Genomic DNA, 12005 nt, shown 5'->3' with positions numbered 1-12005 from the left:
GGGGTTTATAGCAAAACAAATTTCACTGTAATTCCGTTCACTAGAAATGATCCCAATTAGAGAATGCATATGAATGGCTAGTCTAATTATAGGGTCCACTGTTATCTATCTATATCACTATTATCTCCCCACGTAGAGTGTAATCAGTTATAAAATACAACACTACATCGTCAACAATGAACATCTCCCCATACAGTATGAAGGTCCCTGGGACATAATCGTATCAAATGGGGGTCCGTGCCCTATGTTTGTCTATTTGGGGGTCCGTGACAAGAAAAAGTTTCAGAACCGTGATACACAACACATTCCCAACCACAGGAAACGGCAGAGGAAGTCAGGGCATCCTCTTTGTATCTTTGTGTCTCCTGCAGTCTATATAAAGATGGGGTCGCCCAGCTAGATGGCAGAGCAGCGGACGCCTCAGAGCCCCGGAATAGCTGTAGCTCAGTGGGAGTCCCTCCTACGAGGCAGCCAGCATAATTAGGGCTGTCAAAGAAGGTCCCTGGGCTAATGACTCAGTCACCCCATCCATAAGTTGAACACCGTCAGAGAGGAGGAACTGGGATATTTGGTGAGGGGCAGGGATGCAGTGGAGGGTAAACCCACCTAAACTGGATTTAGCCACCTTTTATTATTTGCAAAGTAGGGTTTACCCCATCTTTTTAGGCTGAAATAAATCTTAACTGACTTAAAATAACCGTACGACTTAATAATACTCATACAAGTCATAGCAAGTACTATTAAACAGACATAAGTTGTGCGGATAGGGCCTTTTAAGTGTAAAGAAAGCATAAATACAACTGTGTTTTGTTTGTATCAGTCATTTTTAGTTTAGCCATCTTTTCAATTCCAACTACATCCCAGATGAGAGAGTGTGTGTGTGTGTGTGTGTGTGTGTGTGTGTGTGTGTGTGTGTGTCTGTATCTGTGTTTATGCTTCTCAGGTTGTGCCTTCATAATACAGGTAACATATTAACTCAATATGGAGGGAGGGAAAAAGAAAGAGAGAATATGAAAGAAAAGAGAGGGTGGAGGTAGGGCTGGGCGATATATCGTATATCATCAACATCGTGATGAGACTAGATATCGTAATATTTTTGTTATCATAATATTGTGAAATAACTGAAATGTTACTCACAATTTTCTGAACTTATTAGCTTATTACTCTTACTGATTACACATTACTGATTACTAATGATCATTACTAATTTTCAAAAATTTCTTGTGTGTAAATCAAGAAAGTACGAATACTCATTCCCCCAAAATATGTCACATTATCGATATCGAGGTATTTGGTCTAAAATATTGTGATATTTGATTTTGTCAGTATCGCCCAGCCCCAGGTGAAGGTGTGAAAGAGAAAGGCATTTTTGGGATGCATACCCCTCCCCCATCTCCCCCACCCGGCCACCAAGCAGAACCAGGAAGTAACCCTAGAGGACTGAAGGAGCAGGGAGAAAGGAGAAGTGGAGCCCCAGGCGCTCTGTGGGTCACCCCATCCCAGGCAGCTGATGCCTGCCTGTAGGACATAGTGCGTCTGGGTGGGGGTGGGTGAGGGTGGGGGTCCCGCAACCATCATTACTGTACTGCTCAGAGACTCACTGATGCATGGAAAGCCAAGCTGACCGACAGCTCCGGCGCATTCCGTTTGATGGTACATATGCACCTGGAGCCACACTTAATTGAAGTGATGCCTGTGTGTGTGTGCACACGTCTCTGCATGTAGGAACGTATGGGTTCTATGTACAAAAAAGACAGCACACTGCACATTTTGATGGCAGCAGCTTTGATTATCTTTCTAGGTTATGAGAATTCTTCTTCTATGGACACTGCAGGGCTTTTCATAAGGAGCGTCGCCTTATGGATTTTAGGAAATAGTGGCGGTAAATAGACTACTCATCGGTGCAACACACTTTATACATGCACATGCACACACACACGCCTGGTAAGAATGAGCAGGGGAAGAGTAGCTAATTACATGCGAGTCAGCAGCGATGGATTTCCATCCGCACTCTCTGTAGCACCTCCAGTGAGATGACAGCAAGTTGGCAAGCCCTGCAGCTGGAGGCTTCTCTCTCTCGCTCTCTCTCTCCTCTCCCTCCCTCCATCCCTCCATCCTCCCAGGATTCCCTCTGTTAGATTACACACTCCGATGTTCAAAACGCCACTTTCCAGAAAAGCCATCCAAGCCGCTGTGGGATTGGACCGTGACTGCGACAGTGGAGATGCATGGGTTACAGGGATGGATGTTGCAGTGTGGGTGTTTGTGGGTGTTTGTTTCCGACACCGCTGGAAATGCCGTGAACCATTCATTGACAAGTCAATCCACTGCGATTGTACCTATGCCAGGGCAGAGCATATTAACGCTGCTTTAGGATATGTTATGCTTGTGTGATTCATAGGTAAAGAAACTGGGGATTTACTGTTTAGCTGATGACTCATGATGAGTCATCGGGTAAATATTGGCAGAACACATTAAAACTAACCAATGTGGGCTTGCTCTCTGAAATAATAAGGCTTTCATCTGAAAATGTGTAGCGACACATGCAAAGAATTAGGCCAAAAAGGTGGAGGGGTCTCCTGCACACTTTTCAACTCCTTTTCAACTAATCGGATTCTCTCAACAACAAAATAGTGACAGCCAGCCATTGGTACTGAATCCATGTCTTTTGTCAGCTGCCATGCGTCTGCAGTATAGCCTTGCTGGTGAGACAAGACCCCAGGTAACCAAGGCATGCAGCAGCCAAGCCATACTGGAAACATGATTCTCATGCAAATTAGGATCTAAGCAATCGACACAAAGGACTTTTTGACCTCCCAACGTCTCGTATGCTTTCAGCTTGGGTGGCCTGCAATTGGGGTTAGTTAATATTATGGAGACAGTCAGTCAGTCAGTCAGTCAGTCAGTCAGTCAGTCAGGCAATCAGTCAGTCAGTCAGTCACCATGTCCCTTGCAAAGAACAGCCTCCTCGGCCCATGCTCAGTCATGACTGCCAAGGCTTTGACATCACTGTCAGGCTAAGAGTGACTAAAACTGACAATCCCTTTACTTCAGAGAAGGAGAAACAGGAAAAACACTCAGCTATGGGGAAAAAAAGACAGTAAAGCGAGGAGGGGTTGTGGGGGGTGGGGGGTGGAGCGGGCCTGGATGATTCACACAGCACGCACCGCGGCAGCTGAGGTAGCCGTGTCTTGGAGTACATGAGTCATGTTTACCATGCAGCGCTAGGTAGGGATTGCACAACTTCCTCCCCATTAGGAATGCTGCCTTAGTGCTAATATTTACCTGATGGTGGAAAACAACAGCTCTAATGCCTCTAAAAAGCTCCCAGTGAGGCTGGCACACATCCCTCACAGTGAGGCACTGACCATGCTGGGAAGCGACAGTCGGTAGGCCTGCCAGCTGTGGCTAAAAGAGATCTGTGGCACAAACCTGGATGGATTTACTCATCAGTCATCTCCTTTAGCAAGCGGATATAGATTGTATGCTGCACTGATATAGAACTGTCAAAATAGCTAGAGAAATAGGTAAGATGTGTAGTGATGAGTGCGGCTTCCGGAAAGTGAAAGATCAACTATATAAGCTCCTGGTTTGTGAGCATGCAAGCCTAATTTTCATGGAAGAGGGAAAACTACAAGAAAATCAACAGGAAGGGAACTGAGGGGAACATTTAAGGCCACCACCTCTGAAACCCCTCTCCTTATCAGCCTAGCATCCCTAAGAAGGCCAGACACGTTTTTTTTCCAATCAACACTACATCAATTCAGTATTCTTTTTATAACCGGGGCAGGGGGAAACTGTATTTGCAACTGTAAAACTAGAGTTATGGCTCACACAGTAACCGCAAAAGCGATGATGGCCGAAACACTCCGGTCCACCTTAAAAAATAAACCCTACAGTGGACAGCGCCGTGGTGCTGAAACGCTCCGAGCGACATCTGTACACAAGAGCAGGGAAAAGCGACTGGATCTACCGAGACCTAACGTTGAAATCACACACGCCCTGTGTGCGCTATCACCGCGCAGGACACCTTAAATGATCTTTCCACTGTCACATTGTGTAATCTCGGTGACGTTCATGGGGAAAGGTTAAGCATTTTGGCGTGCTTTTTACGTGAAAATGGCGCCCATTGCTGCTTTACCCTGCCCATTGTACAGCTATACAACAAAGTGGGGGAAAGCACAAGAGGTTGAAATGTATGCATTGGATGCCGCATTATTAAATGATAGCCTACTCCCCAACGCGGTGAATTAAAATAAAGTAGTGTCCAAAGGGGAAGCCGGGGATCTATTCAGTCGAGGAAAAGATTCATCTCAGCATACTATCATAGGCTAGTAATTAGGAAAGACTCTGGCTTGGATGTCAAGAGGCAACATGACCCACCCGTATCTCACAGGGAGACGGTTATAGAAATTCACACTGTAATAACCCACAACACCCAGGGTTACTCAACCACCGCTGACAGCACTATCAACTCCCCCCACCCCCCTCTCCTCTCTCTCTCTCTCTCACGTCAAAACGCGGTGGGTTCGCCGTGGCTTCTTGCTTACTTTAACATCGACTGTTCCTTCGCTTCCTCCTTCTTCTGTCGGTCCATGACACCGAGGATGATCTTCCTCTCATCCTCGGTGAGGTGGCTGAGGTCCGGCATCTCCGGCATGGCGCCGGCCGCTGAGGCAGCAGCAGGGCCAGGGCCGCCCCGGGGCCCGTGTGGAGCAGACATCTTTACACACAGTTGCTAAAATAAAAGAAAAAAAAAGAAAAGAAAAGGACCATCAACCAGCAGCATTTTAGGTGATATTTGAACATGTCATGCTGTCAAATTCAAAATTATGCGTCGGGGTTGTGTGGCTTAGAAATAGAGCTGGGGGCTTCATTGCCACAGGCTGCATGCCATCCCGGTTAGGACTGTCATATACAATACACTGTGCTGCAGAAATAAGCGTCAAAATGTTAATTACAGGCTTCATCCTCATCTATTAGCGGTCAGCATAAATGCTCATGACAGGGATATCAAATAAGCTGCAGCCTATAGCGCCTTGTGTTATCCCTGCAAACAGGGAATTCGCTATAGTCAAGCAATTGCAGGTTAAATCGCCTAATTTGCAGATAACACAGGCTATTCCAAAATGTAAGAAAACTGAGCATTAGAAATAGATGTCCTTAAAATAAGCACGGTAGCACAGAGCACAGGCTATAGGCTACAACCTTCAGGTTACTAGTATTCCAACATGAGCCCCCATGCAGGGATGAGGAGTAGAAAAATACAGAGGCTAGGGATAAAAAAAAAAGAAAAAAAAAGAAAAAAGCTCTTGCCTTTTATTTTGCAATCATGTTAAATCCTGTCTAACCCATCGCTGCCATCCTCTAGAAAGGGTTTACTCGCATGCTGGAATAAAGATGCCCGGTCCGTCCTTGTTTGTTTTCCTTTCGAGTCCTAAACCCCCCTCTCTCACTCTGCTTCTCGCTTTCCTCCAGGTTGGTAATTCTTGGAGATTTCTTAAATGCACAAAAATGGATGCAATGAAAAAAAAATCCAGATAGGAAGAGGAGGCGGAGCGTCAGAAACACGTAGAAGAATAAAGCCGAGCGGCTGAGAGGACGCACTGGATGTTCATTGACAGCAGGCAGATAGCAGCCGCAAAACACGGACTGGAGACTCTGCAGCTGGAGCAGCACAGTAACAGGAAAGCATCATGCATATTTCATAACCAGATCAGGGGCTCGATGAGAGGGAAATGTGAAGTGGCAAGGTAAATACATAATATGAGTAGGAACAATGACTGTATGCGTGACTCCATGGTTCCCGTCAATCCTGCTTTTATGTAGGCTACTGTAGATTGGCTACAGATGTTGCCAGTAGATGTGAGAAATTCAGTGTTGACAAGTAAATGAAAACTAAGCCCAAACAATTAATCACACAAGCCCTGTGGGAAAGGCCTGTCAGCTGTGTTGTTGTAGTGTACAATGACAATCATACTTTACTGGGGCTTCTCTTGAGCATGGTGGCTGCAAGATTCATCAAGACTTTTGAAGATTTTAATTTTGCCATTGAAGTAAAAGTGAGTAAGAAAACAACTGTGGACCTATTAGAATATACTGTAGGTCCAATTGACTGGGTTCATTAGAAAAAAAAAACATTTATACCTTTAAAACTGAATTGAAGATGCTATATTAACCTTTAATCAACACATTTTAAGGATTCAAGTTTGGATAGTAGGCCTATAACTTAAAACATTGACTTTTTCAGGACCTGCACACACCCCGTTTTGGATCAAACCACTTTTCTTTTTATCATTGTGTGAACTCAGACTCCTTCACAAAGCCTCTCCTCCATCTTTGCCCCTTACCAAACCCCATACTCATTAGTTTACTTCACCCCTACCTCTTATTTCTCAGCTCCGACCCAGGCTAAAATCGCTCCTCTTGATCCCCAACCCTTTCCCCAAGTCAAACCCCTCTCAGGCTCCAGGATTGATAGGATTATGAAAGACGGCATGTGCATGGAAGGTTAAAGCCTGCAGAGATTAAGAGGATAGAGCCTCTGCCTCATTAAGGCCGCAAGTAAATTAGCACCAGTACAGTGATTTGCCTGCAACAAGTCAAACAACAGGGGGAACAGAGGGAACTTAATGTCAAGTCAGAATGCTGAATGATTTAGCACATGAAATCTTCTAAATGACACAAATAAAAAGCATAAATTAGTTTAGAAGTTTATTTATAAATACACAAAAGTAGGTAAGCTATCAAATCCCATATTATAGTTTACAGGTGTAGTATTCTCTCAGTCAAAAAAGTGGTGAGACACATTCCAATGGCCACGATACTATATCATTACAGTCAGTAATGATTTGCCCGTGCTTTAATCCAGGGTGTTTATGGGAGTTTCAGAATTAATATTTCACAAAAACCTTAGGAATCAATTTCCAGCAGACTGGCAAGTGTCACTTAAAAAGCAAGAAAAGGGAAAAAGGAACTCTGCCAAGAGAACACACCTCCCAGGGGTTATCGAACGTACCACCGATGGCAATTTTAAATTTGACTGGAACACATTTAGTGAACATCCTACAAGTAAATGATACCAGTATTGAATTAAACAAAGATGAAAATGAATTGTTCCAAGTATATAAATAGGTACCAAGTAAGCTCACACTCTTATGTACTTTGTTATTTCTTTTTATGTGTCAGAATTGGCATAACCAGATCAAAATAATGTAATCTTCTGAAGTTGTTGTGGTGGCTGTGGCTTCTGTGATGGCAAGTGGCCACTTGATAATCTTAATGACAAACCTGCTCTCGCTCCCTCCCTCTTTTCCTCCAAAATACAAGCCAGATTTCTACATGGACGCTCACCCAAATAGCACAAGGCATAGTAGCATCAGATCCTGTGTATTGGAGAGTCTACTTTGGAAATATTGTTTTTCTGGAATCACCACCTCAAGGTACGGTGTTATTAATAACAATGGCATATTTCACATGAGAAGATTTAGCTGATCTTGGCCTTGGAGGCTAAAGGAAAAGCTTTCCCAGTTGGGTGTCTGTATGCATTTACAGTGTGTGTGTGTGTGTGTGTTTGTGCATTTAGACAGAACGATGCAGTGGTCCTTTTGCCCTGTATAACACGTCACTTCAGAGTCAAGATGCAGCTCACTCTCAAAATTCAAAAAAATATCCTTGATTGTATTCAGAACATGTTTTTCCCCAAAACAAATGTCACCAAAGACAGTTGTTTTTTTTATTATTTTAAATGAGAGCTGCCTTAATATGTCCCCATGTGGATGTGATCTTGGGCTCCACCTCATCTCTTGATGGCAGCCACTGGCTCTTCTGTTCTCTTCTATTTGACCACGGTCACAACGTGTTTCTCCTTCTCCGACACCACTGGGACAGTTCCGGGTTTGCTGTGCTTGCGAACGTTCATCTCCCTGGAAAACACACAGAGGAAGAGCCATGAATAACCCAGCCGAGGAGATCTGCTGGTGACAATATTCAGGAACGGGAGGAGGACATCAGCAGAGTAAACAGACGGAGGAGGAGGAAGAGAGCGAGTATGAGACTGAACGAGATTGTTGACCTAACACCTACGTCACACTAACGGGTCCTGAAAATAATACATAAACCATAGATGGTAAATCATTCACAGTCCAAGCACACGTCTGCGTATCATAATAGTGTCAGTATCTAAAAAAACAAAGAAAAGCCACAGACTGAGCTATGACTCACCGGGCAGCAGTGCAAACTGGGACAATCAATCCACCATGCAAGCTGTAAATGAATATGTAAGGCCTATCTAGACCAAGTCATAGGGGACAGTCCCATCGGTAATATTTTCCATTTGGCTGGTGTGACTGCGTAGGTCGGACCCATCCTGGCAGCAGTCCAAGTCACCAAACCCGCTACATGGACACAGCGGGGACTTCCTGCCACTCCTGAGCAAAGGTCAGGATGACACTTAACTATGTTGAAAACAGGGATTTGAGTCGGTCTGCACTGGTGATGTTGGCCAAATGCTAAAATAGTGGCAGTAGGGTTACTCTAGTTCACTTTTGTGCGACTAATTTCCTCAATCGTCACCATCTTCAAAAGCCAAGTGAGTCATTGCAGTTTCAAAGGTTTAAAAATGCTCTTAAGATAAGACGACTGGTTCTATGTCTTAAAGTAATAATCCAGGATATTTTCATGTAAATGTCCATTTTGCTACTCTCTACCATCGATTGAAATTGAGTTCATGAAAGTTGAGAAGACGGTATCTTGCACTTCAGCCAGTCCACAAAGAGAGACCAGTGCTCTCAGAGTAGGACAATCCGGTCTCGTCACATGGACTGACCTAAAGGAAGCACTTACCAGTTCATGAAAGCTTTTACCTTTACTGTTCTAAAACACCCGGTGTCTGGTAGGTCTTTCCAAAACAACAACAAATAAAACCAAGCGACAGGATCTCGAGGATTACCTTTAAATCTTATCAAAACTAACATCATAGTAATTAGTTGTTGTGATATCTGTGTCAGCCAGTGTCTGTTGTTGGCTTCTCACACTCACTGATCCGGCCAAGATTTTGGTGGTAACAAGACCTATTTCCCAAGTATAGTTAGACAGGGAGCTGCCATGATGAATTAGTGGGGGGGGGGGGGGGGCGAGTACATACTTCCTGCGGCGAGCCTCTTTCATGATTCGCAGCTCCTTGGTCTGGCTGAAGATGGCCTTGGGTAGGTGGCGGTGTCGAGCGATGCGTCGGATCTGAGGGTGGTGCTGGAACTTCTCCTTCAGCTTCTGACTGTAGTTCACGGCTTGCCTCTCTCTGGGGGCCAGCTACATGGTGGCGGGGGGGGGGGGGGGGGGGGGGGGGGAGGCATGAAGAAAGGGTGTAGAAGTGAAGAAAAAGAGAGAAAATGATGGGAAAATGAAGAGGGAATAAGAGTGGATTTGGAAAGAGAATAAGACAACAAAGTGAAGCAAAGAGGATAAATATACAGCACTGATCCCTCAAAACACCTTGACTTTTCCAGTGACTAACAGTCTTCACAATGATTAGTTTCAAAGGTTTTTTCCCTTCATTTTTTGACTGCAGGAGAAAGTGGGCAAGATGCTTCATTATCTGGTAGGACCGCTTAACTGAAGAGGGGATGGATGAAAAGTAGATAGCAGTAGAGCAGATGGATGGCTAACAACAGAAATCAGTACTGTTCATGTTGCAGATGCCTCATTTGAATAAATTAATAATCTACTGTATAAGCACGAGGGGCAGTTTCAACAGAGAAAAACCTGTAAGTTTAAATACAGCTATATAAACCTAAAGATCAGTAGCTTATATCCCTTGGGAAATTCAGCTCAGACAGTGTTGTCAGCAGCAAATATGCATGTTAAATACCTGTGTGTCATTTCACCATTAGTGACAGTTACGGTATGCTGGTTCACATCATAAAATGTTGGCCAGTAGGGTAAGCAGTAACTTCAGCTTGACAACCTGCACATTCAAATCTGAATCAATGTCTGTTAAAAAGCGAAGACAACAGCTCAACAACCTCCCTGCCTCTCCATCTCTCTCATAAAAACCATCAGCCCCTCTGACTCTTCTTGGCTGAGGCTCTTTAAGTGCGCCCTCCTCCAGGGCTTTTATTCTAATTAAAAGCAATGATTTTTCTCAGATTCAATTTGTTTGAGAAGAGCTCTTAGCTGCTGATCCTGTTGGACCAAACTACTTCCCCTGGACACACTGAGAATTTCCTGAACAACGTTGAACGGGCTGACCAACCACATGGTGATGAGACAGAAAAGGAACAGGGTGACACTGACTGGTCCTGCCATGTGAGGCCTTCGAATCACAAGGTTCAGCCTTTCTTTAAAAGAGTCATATTTAATGAGGTGCTACATTACCATACTTATTTAGCAGAAACGTTAAAAAACAACATAACAAAAATATAAATTTTTCTGACTGAAATGTTAAAAAAATCCAACATCCCCCAGAAAAAATGCCTTTAAAATAGCATACAACACATGACAGTGTTGCCTTCTAATGCTGCACAAAATATTTACAGCTAAATTGAACAGCATGCCCTGAATACAGAGGCAACACATTTTAACATGAAAAACTTTGCCCTTCAAAGATAAGAAATCATTAGAGGTGCTTGATTCTCCACCTTTAAAAAAAAAAAAGACTAATGTACACTGTGGGGTCAAATGTCACTCCATGGAACGTCCTGAGAAAACAGTGACATGCAGCAGCTGATAGAGGAGTCAAGGCCAGTCCAGTGTGATGCCTTCAAACAGAGACATAGCCTTGATTCAGCATTTCAGCATTTCTCCGTAATTAAAGACCCCTTCAGTACAACTTGATTGTTAATGCTTCATTATGTTCAGAGTGCCCCGCTTTAAGTGATTGGCCGATTTAAACTGCTGATAGGAGCAGGGCTTGTCTGATCTATTTAAGTGCAAAGCTTGCGAATAAATCTCCTCTTACACAGTGACAGTAAAACAAGTGCCAAAAGTTGGCCAATTTTCCACTCTGAAGCTGCATTAAGGGAATAAGCAAGAGTGAATCCGATTAAGAATGAAAGATGGCTATTGGAGATGGCACACAAGATGCCATTGATCTTTATTATTCATCCATAACTGGCATTTTGGATACTGGAACACTTCCCAGCATTTTAAAGAAGCTTTATTAGTCAGTTGGGCAAAACATGACATTAAAGCCTACATTTCTGCTGACATAGCCTGCTTATGTTATCTGAAAATCATATACATGTGATGCTCACAAACTAAGATATTAAAGTCAGTGGAGATTTGCCTGAAACAGGTTTCAGTCTCGCAGTTGAGTCTTTCGGAAGTGATTTGTAGAACAACTGCACAAGCTTTTGAGTTTTTGGACTTCCATCTGCCACAAGGGCCGCTGTGCCAATTGGTACATTGTACTTATTGAGAGTGATTCTGCCCTAAGTCAGCATCCATCAGAGCACTTGGCAGCAGCACCGCCGCTGCTCCTGGCACATTCGCCCATTCTTACCCTGCTGAGGTGGGCACAGGGCCACGGCCGTGTTGAAGAATGCAGCTAACTCATAAAACAAGGTCAAGCACAGGTAACCCACTAGAGGGAGTCCGGCAGCTTGTTTAATGTATTGAACATGTGGTGTGATCATGAATTACTAATCAATAATTAGTACCTGTCATATGGATCACATAAAGCTGAAAAAAGGAATGTATGGCCAACTAGCCAACCTGTGCTTACATCAACAATTAAATATATGCCAGAACTTAAAATGGTGCCATCGTGGTCTGTTAACCGGCTAAGCCACTGGATCTAATCCTGGTGTGACATCTCCCCCTGTGTTGAGAGGAGGAAGGGCAGGACTCACCACTCCCAGTTTCTCTGCTGCGTTGGCCTTCCACATTCGAATGTTCATTTCATCAGAGCCGCTCAGGATGTACTTGTTGTCTGCCGACCACTTGACGCAGATGACGTGCTGCATGCGTTTGGTGTGGTAGACTTCCCTGATCATCAGAAAGGCAAA

At 44.0% G+C, this 12005-nt stretch overlaps 1 protein-coding gene across 1 annotated transcript; it reads right to left on the bottom strand.

The window, feature by feature from the left end:
* Positions 1 to 6710: 6710 nt before the first annotated feature.
* On the bottom strand, positions 6711 to 11993 carry LOC139656052 (DDB1- and CUL4-associated factor 13-like). The gene is made up of 3 exons (XM_071533543.1): positions 11850 to 11993; positions 9146 to 9309; positions 6711 to 7925 (listed from the first exon to the last, which is right to left on the bottom strand). Exons 1-3 carry the CDS (start codon positions 11991 to 11993, stop codon positions 7838 to 7840), a joined length of 396 nt encoding a protein of 131 aa, XP_071389644.1. The 3' UTR covers positions 6711 to 7837.
* Positions 11994 to 12005: the final 12 nt, after the last annotated feature.

Source organism: Centroberyx affinis, unplaced genomic scaffold, assembly GCF_046629955.1.
Source record: "Centroberyx affinis isolate AG114_WGS23_722 - 3 ecotype Tasmania unplaced genomic scaffold, CSIRO-AGI_Caff_v1 ptg002375l_1, whole genome shotgun sequence".
NCBI classification, from domain to species: Eukaryota; Metazoa; Chordata; class Actinopteri; order Beryciformes; family Berycidae; genus Centroberyx; species Centroberyx affinis.
This window is presented reverse-complemented; position numbering and strand designations above follow the sequence as displayed.